Source organism: Loxodonta africana, chromosome 2 (genome assembly GCF_030014295.1).
Source record: "Loxodonta africana isolate mLoxAfr1 chromosome 2, mLoxAfr1.hap2, whole genome shotgun sequence".
NCBI lineage: Eukaryota > Metazoa > Chordata > Mammalia > Proboscidea > Elephantidae > Loxodonta > Loxodonta africana.
The window spans coordinates 216,674,980-216,687,021 of record NC_087343.1 but is presented as its reverse complement, the minus strand read 5'-3'; the positions used below and the strand labels follow the sequence as shown (position 1 = coordinate 216,687,021).

The following is a 12,042-nucleotide window of genomic DNA, read 5'->3' as shown; positions in this document are numbered from 1 at the left end:
TTTTACATTATATGTATCACATATATGTAGATATAAACATATATAACTTAGTGTAGCATAGTAATTAAGATTGTGACCCAGGGAAAGTTAGTTAACGCATGAAGTCTCAGTTTCCACTGTAAAATGCAGCTCAAACCAGTGTGAAGCTCAAAATGCTATTGTGACAAATAAAGTGACACAGGAGAAACGTTTGGAACAATAGCTGGTATGCACCCGATAAATGTCAGCTAGCTCTAAACAAGGAGGCAGAAAAATGGAAGGATGTGCTCCTTGAACTGTCATTAAGTTACACTTCCTCATAAGTAAGGAAGCCATGAACTTGTAGAGTAAATGACTTATGATTAGAAAGGCAGTACTGCTGAGCCCGAGGCCTGGAGCCGGGTGTGGCGCAGCGTGAACGCTGACCTGGGGGCTGTGGGTCTCACAGTCCATGGCCTGGACTGCGGCTGTGAAGTGCCCCCCGCTGTGCCGGTGCTGGTGCGTCGGGTCTGACCGCGCTCTCCCACTGTTGCTCGTCCCCGATGATCCACCTTAAATATCACAACACAGCACAACTTGTGAGTTCATTTTGTTTAAGTTTACATTCCAATGCCATAATATGAAAACTGACAGCCTATCACAAACTCCTAAGGCTTTTGGCTAAAACTAAGCTCTTTCTCATCAACCACTGAACTAAGTAAAATACAATCAACTTTGTTTAAGCTAAGGGAAAACGTCAGTATGTGGGCGAAGCAGTTCCACTTAAAAACAATTCAAAAAAAATTTTTTTATAGTGTGTTTCCAACTATCATGCAGAATTTATTACATAATTTAAGTATTAGTGCTTGGGGGTAGATGACTTTATTACCAATACAAAGAAGAGATTATGTAAAACTCATTCCTTCCCGCCCCATTAACAAATTTTATAAACACTTTAAAATAAAGCCCACCTCACAAACCAAGTACAGAACATTTCAAAGTCTAACATCAGAGAACAGACCTGAGCTTGAAGATGTACTAGAGGTGGTGCCTGAAGACTGTGACTGCTCCATCGCCGGACTCGTGGATACGCTATTACTTGTATTTGTACCTTCATCAGCTGTTTTCTTGAAAAAACTGTGCTGCAGGGCATAGTACGGTTGGATTCGAGTTTTGGGGTCATAATCAAGCATCCTTAAAATGAGGTCTTTGAACTTCAAGTAGTCAGCTACTGTATGACCCGACTCCCCAGCACGGCGCCCACCAGGTCCTCCTGTTTCTACTCCAAGGATATTATGGAGTTTACGGGTTCCTGGGGGTTTGTACTCCTAAAGGAGAAAAAAGAGAAAGAGGTTTTCTTTAAATTTGGTGGAATAAGTAAAAACCTACATAATTTAACTTCACAAACGTTTTAACATACTATTTGTTGAGGCCTTTGTTAGAAGGAACAGTTTATAGTCAGACATTCTGTATTTTCACACATTACTATTCTGAACACCCTGTAGTTAGAGAAATTAAACACAATTTCGAGAGCAAAGATGACTTTAAAAATTATCTAGTCCACGGAGCAGCAAAGTATGGCCCAGCTGAGAGTCTGTTTTTGCACAGGCCTAGCTAAAAATGGTTTTTGCATTTTTAAAGGGTTGCAAAAAACTAGGAAGAATATGCAACAGAGGCCTGCAAAGCCTAGGACATTTACTCTATGGCCCTTTACAGAGGTGGCAGGCGGTGTACCGTGCCTGGCCAAGCCCAGGGGTCCTGACCCTCTCTCCTGCCCTACCACACAGACACCTGAGTGCACTTTCTTCAGGAGCGCTGGCTACTACAGCTGCACTGACCACCCCAGGGAAGTACATCCAAAGAAAAAATCACTACCTGCTCGTATATACAGAAATTAAAACCAAGTCATTTATGCTTCCCTTTAATAAATATATTTAATATTTCACTCTAACACGTGCTGAGATTTTTTTAGAAAAATACTTTTATAGATGATAGCATAACCCTTAAGTTGTTGCCGTTAGTTTCCATCGAGTCGATTCTGACTCATGACAACCCCATGTGTGCAGAGTAGGGCTGCTCCATATGTTTTTCAAAGCAGTGACCTTTTGGAAGCAGATTGCCAGGCCTGTCTTCCAAGATGCCTTTGGGTAGGTTCAAATCACCAACCTTTCAATCAGCAGTCGAGCCCTTAACCTTCTGTACTACTCTTAAGATCCCTATGAATTTTTAATTTGTTCAAACATCTTTGGACTTTTGCTTCTAGTTACAATGTAAAAATTTGCAAGAGACCACTGCTTCCACTCTAAAAGTGAGAACAAGCCAGGTAAACCACAAAGTCACTGCTTTTCAAAAACGTATCAGAAAACCAAGCACTCAAGCCATAATCAACTAAATTCTAGATAATGAAACACCTTTGCTGGGAGAGAAGAGACCTCTGGTGGGAGCAGGAACAAATATACCAGACACGTGGGTAAGGAAACCTGACCAACTCTGAACAAACTTCCAGTTGGCCAGTGAGGGGAGGTCCTGGCTAGGACCAGACAGGAGAGCCAGGAGAGGTTCCCCCAGGGCACAAAGAGCTGTGACTGACTGCAAGGTTGGGGGTAGAGCAGTGATGGGGAAAGATTTCCTGATGGGGGCAAAGTCAGTAGTGGGACCGCTGGCTGGGCAGTAACACAAAGACTTCTGGAGTCTCCCACCCAGTGCTCTGAACATAAGAACTGCTTACGGGCAAGTCCTGATTCTGCCCTCCAAACATGATGCCAGTGGTAAACAGATCCTAAGTCATATAAACAAACAAAGCCCAGATCCCCTTAACCTACAAAGCAGAACAGCTCAGCCCCATACTGGTGACCTGGACACTGTAAAAGGCATCCCTCTTTCTGAGGGGAAATATGACTGACTTCAATCTTTATTGTTCTCAAGTACAGTAAGTATGACATACATTAAAAAATTACAGACACAAGCAAAAAAAAAAAAAAAAAAGAGGCCCATAATCAAGAGAAAAAAATAGTTGAAAGAAGAGCCACATAAAGAGAGTCCCTGGGTGGCCCAGGTGTTGAACTTAACAGACAAGCATTTTAAAGTAATTATGATAAGTAAGTTAAAGAATCTAGTTTAAAAGGTGGATAAAACTTTTTTAAAGGACAAATACAAACGCTAGAATTAAAAAAAAAAAAAACCTATCAGAAACAATGAAGCCATTTAATGGTTTTAACAGCAGACTGGACTCAAAAGGAAAAAAAAAAAAAATCAGTGAACTAGAAGACAGGGCAGCAGATATTAACCAAACTCAAACACAAAAAGAAAGCAGAATGAATAAGCCAGAGACCTCTGCGATAGTACCAAGCACTCTAACATACCTGCAATTAGAGAACCCCCAAAGGGAAAAAATATCAAAGAAAACCATATTTAGGACATAAATAGTTTTAGTTCAATCAAACTGCTAAAAACCAAACATTAAATATTAAAATCAGCCAGAAGTTAAGAGGGAGAAATATTACACACAGGAGAGGCAAGGGTAAGAGTGGCCAGTGAGTTCTTATCAGAAGTAGTGAAAGCCACAACACAATGTCTTAACATTTTTTCTTTTTCTGAAAGAAAAAAATATTATTCACTTAGAATTCTATATCCATCAAAAATAAATTCCAGAAATGAAGGTAAAATAAAGACATTTTCAGATAAATGAATGCTTGGGAGAGCTGGTCAACAGACACCATTCACTATAAATGAAAAAGTTTAAAGGAAGTTCTTCAGGCTAAAGGACAAACAACACCAGATGGAAGCCGGGAATTGCAGAAAGGAATTAAACAACAAAAAGGGCAAATATATCGGTAAATATAAAAGATCTTTTTTTATTACCTTTATTTTTTATGTGTTCTAAAATTTCTTTAAAGGTCTATTTTTTATTTAAACAGCCAATAATGTGCTGTGGGGTTTTAGCATTCACAGAAGTAACACATGGCAAGAACACAAAATATGGACGGGGTTAAACAGAATTGTACAGTTATTACATTGTTTATTATGTGGTATTATCTGAAGGTAAATTGAGAAATCAGAGATGCATATTATAAAAGAAACCCTCTGAATAATTAAACAGGCTAAATATTGTAAAACAGATTATCAGACTGGATTAAAAAATATGGTCCAAGTATATGATGAATATAAAAGTCATACTTTCAAGATATGGACAGGTTTAAAGAAAAAGGGTAGGAAAAAAAATACCATGGAAATGCTAAGGATAAGAAAGCTGGTATGACTATAATAATATCACACAATGTAGACATAAAGATAAAAGCATTATTAGAGATAAAGAGGAATATTTCAGGATAATAAAAGGGTCAATTTATCAAGAAGTCATAACAATCCCCAGCTATTAAAGAGCCTCAAAAAACATAAAGCAACTAAAGGGAGATTTAGGTGAATCCAAAATTATCGTTAAAGATTAACACTTTTCTCTGAGTTATTGAAAGAACATACATACACATGTATGCATTCACCCTCACACAGAGAGTAAGGATGGATATACAAGATGCGAAGAAACACACAGAATGACTTACACTGATGTTTACAGAGCACTACACCAAACAAATACAAAATACTAATTCTTTTCAAATGCATATGGAACATTTACCAAAATGGAGTACATAAAAAAAAACTAGGCCACAGAATAGTCTGAACGAATTTCAAAGGACTAAACAATAGTGATTTTTTTTTTTACCATACCCAAAACCAAACCAAACTCACTACATCAAGTAGATTCTGACTCACAGTGACCCTATAGGACAGAGTAGAACTGCCCCACAGGGTCTCCAAGGAGCAGCTTGGTAGATCTGAACACCAGACCTTTTGGTTAGCAGCCAATCGCTTAACCACTGCACCACAGGGCTCCATTTCTGATCACCCATAAAACCAATACAGCGCTCTTAAATTAGAAATCAGTAACAATAAAAAATCCTCAAATATTTTGAAACTATGTAACAAAATTCTAAATAATGATGGGTTAAAGAAAAAATCACAAGAGAAATTTAAAACTGTTTTCAAAATGAATGATAATTATAACACACAATGTATTAAGTTTCAGGACGCAGCTAAAGCAGTGCTTAGAAATTTATTCATTAGATGCTTTTATGAGAAAGATTTAAAATCAATGACTTAGGTAGAAGAAAGAGCACATTCAAGCCAAAGTAATTAGAAATAAAGGAAATAATAATAATAAAAAAAATCAACTAAATAGAAACTAGACAAAGAAAGGGGGGGCAACAAAGTCAAAAGCTGATTATTTGAAAAATTAGTAAGTTTGATAAATCTCTAGCAAGACTAATCAGAGAAAACACAAATGACCAGTATCATCAGTAAAAGACTATCACTACAGATCATCCTGAAATTAAAAAAAAGGATATTATGGATAATCTTACAAATGCAACAACTTAGATGAAAAGGACCAGTTTCTTGAAATACACAATTTACTGAAATTGACTCAAAAAGAAAATCTAAATAGCCCTGTATTTATCAAAAATACGAGTCACAATTAATAACCTTCCAACAAAGAACACCCCAAGCCATGATGCTTTGTTTCACTGATGAACTATGTTAAAGATTTACAAAAGAAATAATGCCAATCTTATACAAATTCTTCCAGAATATTAAGAAAGAATAGTTCCCAATAGTTTTATGAAGCCAACCTAATCCTGAGATCCAAATCTAATAAACGTTACAAGAAAATTTTAGGCAATCATCCATTATTAGCACAGAAACAAAACTCTTTACCAATAGAATACAGTAGCAAATCAAACCAGCAATATATAAGAAGGATGGATAGCACATTCTGGCCAAGTTTGGTTTATCACAGGTTAAACATGCCAAATATCAATTAATGTATTTCACCACATTAACATGTGAAAAATCATATGATCATCTGCAGATGCAGGAAAAGTATGACAACATTTAAAACCCATTCCTGATTTAAAAAACTTTCAAAAAAACTAGAAATAGAAAAGTACTTTTCCAACCTGATAAAGGACATCTACAAAAAAAAAAAAGGTACAGCTAAAGTCAAACTTAATGTTGAATGACTGAATACTTTCCCCATAAGATTGTGAACAAGGCAAGATGTCTGCTCTTTTTCATCATTATTCAGCGTATGGAGGTCCTAGTCAGTACAATAAACCAAAAAATAATAATAATAATAAAAGGTATATACAATGGGAAGAGAAAAATAAAAAGGTCTTCATTTGCAGAGGGCAAGATTGTTTAAGTAGACAACCCTATAGAAACAAACCAAAAAATTAACTTTTTTGGTGGTGGAAATACTCTATCTTATGGTTTTAGGTAGGAATACACTGTTGTATATAAAAGTTAAAGCTGAACTGGACACTTAAGATCTATACATTTTATTGTATGTAAATTACACTTCAACAAAATAGCATCATTTATAGTCTCAATTTTTCATCTTCCTTCCCAGCCAAAGAGAAAAACTTGCTGTAGTTATGGATTTCATTATCGGAAAAGCCTAAAATGGATTCTTAAAACAGAAAATGAAGCACTAAAAGTAACAAAATCAATGATGGTGTGTTCACATGTATTTATACCTATGGATAAAGGCCTTAGTGTATCCTTCATAATATAATTACTTGATTATGGACTTGATTTTTTACTTTAATATTTATTTTTATTAGAAGAGAAATAGTTATTTTATAATTTAAAAAATTATGAGTCTTATATTAATTGCTAAATGTAGCTAAGGAAAATCTCATAAAATCTAAAGCCCATTTGTTGTTGTTAGGTGCCACTGAGTTGGTGCCAACTCATAGCGACTCCATGTACAACAGAACAAAACGCTGCCTGGTCCTGTGCCATCCTCGCCATCATTGTTATGCTTAAGCCCATTGTTGCAGCCACTGGGCCAACCCATCTCATTAAGGGTCTTCCTCTTTTTCACTGACCCTCTAATTTACCACGTATGATGTCCGTCTCCAGTAACTCATCACCTCTGACAACATGTCCAAAGTACGTGAGATGTAGTCTCGCCATCCTTGCTTCTAAGGAGCTTTCTGGTTGTACCTCTTCCAAGACAGATTTGTTCGTTCTTTTGGCAGTCCACGGTATATTCAATATTCTTCACCAACACCACAATTCAAAGGCGTCAATTCTTCTTCAGTCTTCTTTATTCATCGTCCAGCTTTCATGTGCACAGGAGGCGACTGAAAACACCATGGCTTGGGTCAGGCGCATCTTATCTTCAAGGTGACATCTTTGCTTTTCAACACTTTGAAGAGATCTTTTGCAACAGATTTGCCCAATGCAATGCGTCTTTTGATTTGACTTCTGCTTCCATGGGTGTTGATTGTGGATCCAAGTAAAATGAAATCCCTGACGTCTTCAATCTTTTTCCCATTTATCATGATATTGCTCATTGGTCCAGCTGTAAGGATTTCTGTTTTCTTTATGTTGAGGTGCAATCCATACTGAAGGCTGTGGTCTTTGATCTTCATCAGTAAGTGCTTCAAGTTCTCTTCACTTTCAGCAAGGAGGGTTGTATCATCTGCGTAACGCAGGCTGTTAATGAGTCTTCCTCCAGGTTAATACGTATTAAATGTAGCTTAAGATACTAACTTTCAATTTAAAAAGGAAAGGTTTATCACTTATTTCTAAAGCGCCCCCCACCAAAATAATAATAGTTGCTTAACCGCAGCTTAACTGGTTTCAGAAGACAGATTGTGGGATTGGGGGGAGGAGTTTAATTTTGGGGGAAGGGGGAAACAGGAGCAAAAAATTTTTTAAAAAAAGGAAAAAGAAATTCCAATGGGAAAAGAAGGGGCAACCTCTATTGCAGAGAGAGAGAACATAAAGAAGGTTTCATATCCTTTCTGCAAGTTCCAATCAACTGGTAGGGGCTTGCCCTGAATGCTGAAGAGCTAAGGAGGATTCCCAGGCCACGTTCTGGTTCAGCAGTAAAAGCGGTCATGATTGATAAATTACGTGGACACAGGTTAAGGAGGGAACTCAGGACGTGTGCTTCGCAAGTGGGCAAATTTAGCAGTTGAAAATTTAAATAAGGCAGAACGGAATAAAAGTTATGAATTAGTTTTGAAAGATACAATTACATATCTATTTTAGAATGTTTTCAAGTAAATCACATGATACTCAAAGTTGAGTCCATAGCTATGTGGAGGTGAATTAAAGCAAACCACCGTTATCTTCAGTTCCTTGAAAATGACACCTGGTGGCAGCATCACTAAAACGCATGGGCAAAATAACAACCGGAGCAAAAGTAAAATCTCCAAACTACAAGTCACAAGGTTATACTAGGGCCAGACTGGATTATAAAACTATGATTATTTATAGATACATAAAACAAAAATAAAAGCCAAGATGCAAAATTACTATCATTTCTCCTATTAAATTGACATTAGCTCAATATCTGAAAAAAGTCCTCAGGAAAAAAAGGAAAATTACTAAAACAAACTTAATGTTTTAAGAACTTTTAAAGATTCTGGAGATATATGAGCTAGGAATCTGAAATCTATCAAAGGACTATTTGGTCAGTTCATATCATTTAAAATAATACAAATTTCTTCTACCAGCAAACTTCTCCCATATTCCATCAACTTAAAAAAAAAAAAAAGGCCATCTACTACAAGTGTAACCTCGGTTCACAGCGGCTGTATTGTGAACTGTGGCTTCACTGTATGCCCAAGCTGTGAGAAACAAAGGTCAAATTTATCGATTCTACTATTGAAACAAGACATGGTGATCTGATCAGCAATCTCAAAAAAAAAAAAAAAAAAGGTGAGTTTCAAAATGAAGTCTTAAAGGGAACCCTGGTCGTTAAGTAAACACTGGTCCATACAAATAATTCAGGCCCAACTATTATTCTACTTTAAATAGTAGGCACCTAAGTTATCAACAAAATCACTAAGTGTGACACTCCCAAGTAAATACAAAATGAACTGTAAAAAGAAAGCTCCAGTGAAAGAAATAACAAAGGCTCGGAAAAAACTGATCCTATTTTACCCGTTTTCCATCTTTGGTCTTCTTTAAGTTCCAAGTGCCATCTGGCAACTTCTCAAAGAACTTTCTTGCTTTTGGTGCTTGGTCAAGAATATGAGCAGGTGGAATACCCAGAACTTCCACTATTTTATTCATCTGATCTACCTGTATATATTAAAAACAAAAACAAAAAAACTGTAATTTCTACTGTACGTTCTCCTTCGGTCCATTCATTCACTCACTCACTCATTCATTCATAAATAAATTAAGCACCTCCCACGTGCCAGGCAGCCCTCTAGGCACTGAGCTTCCTCCTTCCACAGAGGGGAAGGCAGACAATTAACAAACACGTGAATCTACAGTAAGTCAGAATACTATGGAGAAAAATAAGAAAGGACAGGAGAGAGTTTTAAAGCTTTAGTTTTGGGGGAGTTTTAGTTAAATAACCATCACTAAAAAGTCTACAGGTTTAATAAAGTCTAGATCTAATAAAATGTTTTTAAAAACTGTAGATTCATTTGCTCGTTCATTCATTAAACAAATACTATTGCTTACTATATGCCAGAAACCATGCTCAGCAGTATAACATAGCAGTAAACAAAAAAGAGACAAAAATGCCTACCAAAAGAAGTTTATGTAAGAGGATTAAGTTCTACTGAGAAAATTAAAATGGGATGGGGAGTGAGAAGGGGTACTACACGTTTAAATAGGGTAATCATGAAAGGTTTCATGGGAATGTGACGTTTGAAAGAAGACCTAAAAGCAATGAGGGAAGGAGCCAAGTGCTACCTGGGAAAGAGCTTTTCAGGCACAAGAGAGAACAATCGCGCAGACCCCAGTACAGGCCTGTGCATGGTGGCCAGTGCCTGGTGTCTCCTAAGGACAGTAGAGGAGGCTGTGTGCTGGGTGAGAGAGGGAGGGAGAAGAGTAGGGGACGAAGTCTGAGGTCCCAGAGAACAAGGGCCAGAGTAAGCAGGGATTTGTGAGCTACTCAAAGGACTTGGTTTGTACTATGAGCGACACGGGAAGCCAATGGAAGTTTCAGGTCCCTTTAATATTGCTTAAGACCTAGAAAAGTATTCCAAGGCAATATTATTTATATTTAAGCAAAAACAAATACAATGGCAGATGCTGTCAAACAGTAGCTCACTCACTGTAGCTGATGTGAATCAAAAGAAGGAAGAACAAGTTTCTGACACTATCTATTCACAGCAATAAAATCCACTACAAGTCATTTAATTTCTTTGATCTTTCTTTTCTCATTTACAAGTGAATATCCTGATCAAGATCAGCAAAGGGTCAACCTTTCTTCAAGGAAAAAACAAATGAAGCAAAATAAAAACCCCACAAGTGAATAGTTTTAAAGCACCTGAGAGCCAGATTCCTTTGACTTAAAGGGAACACTGGCCTCTGCCTTGCCACCCCGCCCTGCCCCAGGCACTGCTCCACTCCCCCTCACCCCCTACCCCCCGCCCGGTCCCCCTCATCCCCCAGGCACTGCTCCTTTCCTTCTCACCCCTCCTCAGTCCCTCTCACCCCCCAGGCACTGCTCCTCTCCCCCTCACCCCCCCAGTTACTGCTCCTCCCCCTCACCCCCCCAGCACTCCTCTCCCCTTCACCCTCCCACAAGCACTGCTCCTCTCCCCTTCACCCCCCTGTACAAAGTCTGCTCCTCTCCCCCTCACCCTGCCCTGCCCCAGGTACTAATCTCCCTCATTCTGCCCCCCTCACCCTCACAGGCACTGCTTCTGAACTTCACCAATGTCCTAACAACACAGACTGAAAACTAGTGGACTAGAGAATTATGCACCTCCTCTGTAGCTCTTCAATTCTGTAATTATTATTACCATCAATTACTGGTCATTACTTCTTTACAGAACAGAGTCTCAAAATTTATAGTGACATTCACCAATCTTCAGGTTGGGCCTCACCCCTTTGCTACTGTATAAATTACCCCCAAAACACTTTACTTCCTAATCTAGTAGTTCATGTCTCCCCCTCACCCCAAAATGACAAATATCCTACTTCTCATCTCATAATTCTAAGCTCACCATTACATGATAACTGACAAAAATAGACAATAAAAAATAAACTGAAAACTGATCTCATATTGGAATGATCAAGTTGGTAGGCAGCCATCTTTTATCCCTAAAAACAACTTTCAGATCACGCTCTCAAAGACAAAAAGCAAAACCAAAAAAAGGGGTCATGAAAACAGAAACAACGTTTCTGAAGTGACACGTTCTTTACCTCATTGGCACCACTGAACAGAGGTTCTCCAGTGTGCATTTCAACCAGAATACACCCGAGGGACCACATGTCGATAGCAAGGTCATAAGGCATTCCCAGTAGCACCTCTGGAGACCGGTAGAAGCGACTCTGAATATACTGGTATATCTGAAATATATTTCAAAACAGTATTAATTCTAAAAGATGTTTTGTTTAGATTTTTAGACAACATTTGATTAAGAATACTGATCTGGTATTAAGGGGCGGGGGGGAGACCCTGATAAAATTCCTGCTTAGGGTTTTATTTACACTGACTTAAGACCAACTTCATGAATATTGTTTAATGAGCCAGACATTTCAAGGTATTGGTTTATCTGACTGTGAAATACAAAAAATATGTAAAGTGCAAGCCCTTTTTATTCAGTCCAACCCTAACTGGTAATTAAGGTACATTTAAAACAAATAATTACACTTTATTTTTTAAAAAAGTATTGAGAGTATTTCATTTTCCTATTTATTATTCTTTCCGGCTATGGCTAGCACTTGGTTTGTCATTAACTTGATAGCCGAACTTGCACTAGTCTCACTGATAAATCCTAGCAAAGCTGCATAGAAAGATTCAAATGAAAGCTGAATCACTTCTTCTCTGCCCTGCACCTCCATCTCAATCCAAGCCTTCTCAGGAAAATAACATCTGTATTGAAAGGAATTGTTTTCAATGACCTAATCTTGGAAGACCAATTCATCTTCACTTAGCCACTGTAAATTTATATCCAGAAATATCATTAAAACAAAGAATGTTTCATTAAAAGATAGAGAGAAAAAGAAAACTCTCATAATTAAACTCCCAAGCTAACACCTAAA

At 37.7% G+C, this 12,042-nt stretch overlaps 1 protein-coding gene across 4 annotated transcripts in view; it reads right to left on the bottom strand.

Annotated features, from left to right (window-relative positions):
• The window catches only part of DYRK1A (dual specificity tyrosine phosphorylation regulated kinase 1A), a 146,442-nt gene that overhangs the window by 7,355 nt on the left and 127,045 nt on the right, over nt 1-12,042 (bottom strand). For all 4 annotated transcript variants that reach the window (XM_023559093.2, XM_064279454.1, XM_023559096.2 and 1 more), the window contains 4 exons: nt 11,200-11,346; nt 8,974-9,114; nt 980-1,286; nt 406-530 (listed from right to left, as the gene is read on the bottom strand). In XM_023559093.2, coding sequence (XP_023414861.1) covers nt 406-530; nt 980-1,286; nt 8,974-9,114; nt 11,200-11,346 — 720 coding nt within the window. The remainder of the gene's footprint in view (nt 1-405; nt 531-979; nt 1,287-8,973; nt 9,115-11,199; nt 11,347-12,042) is intronic.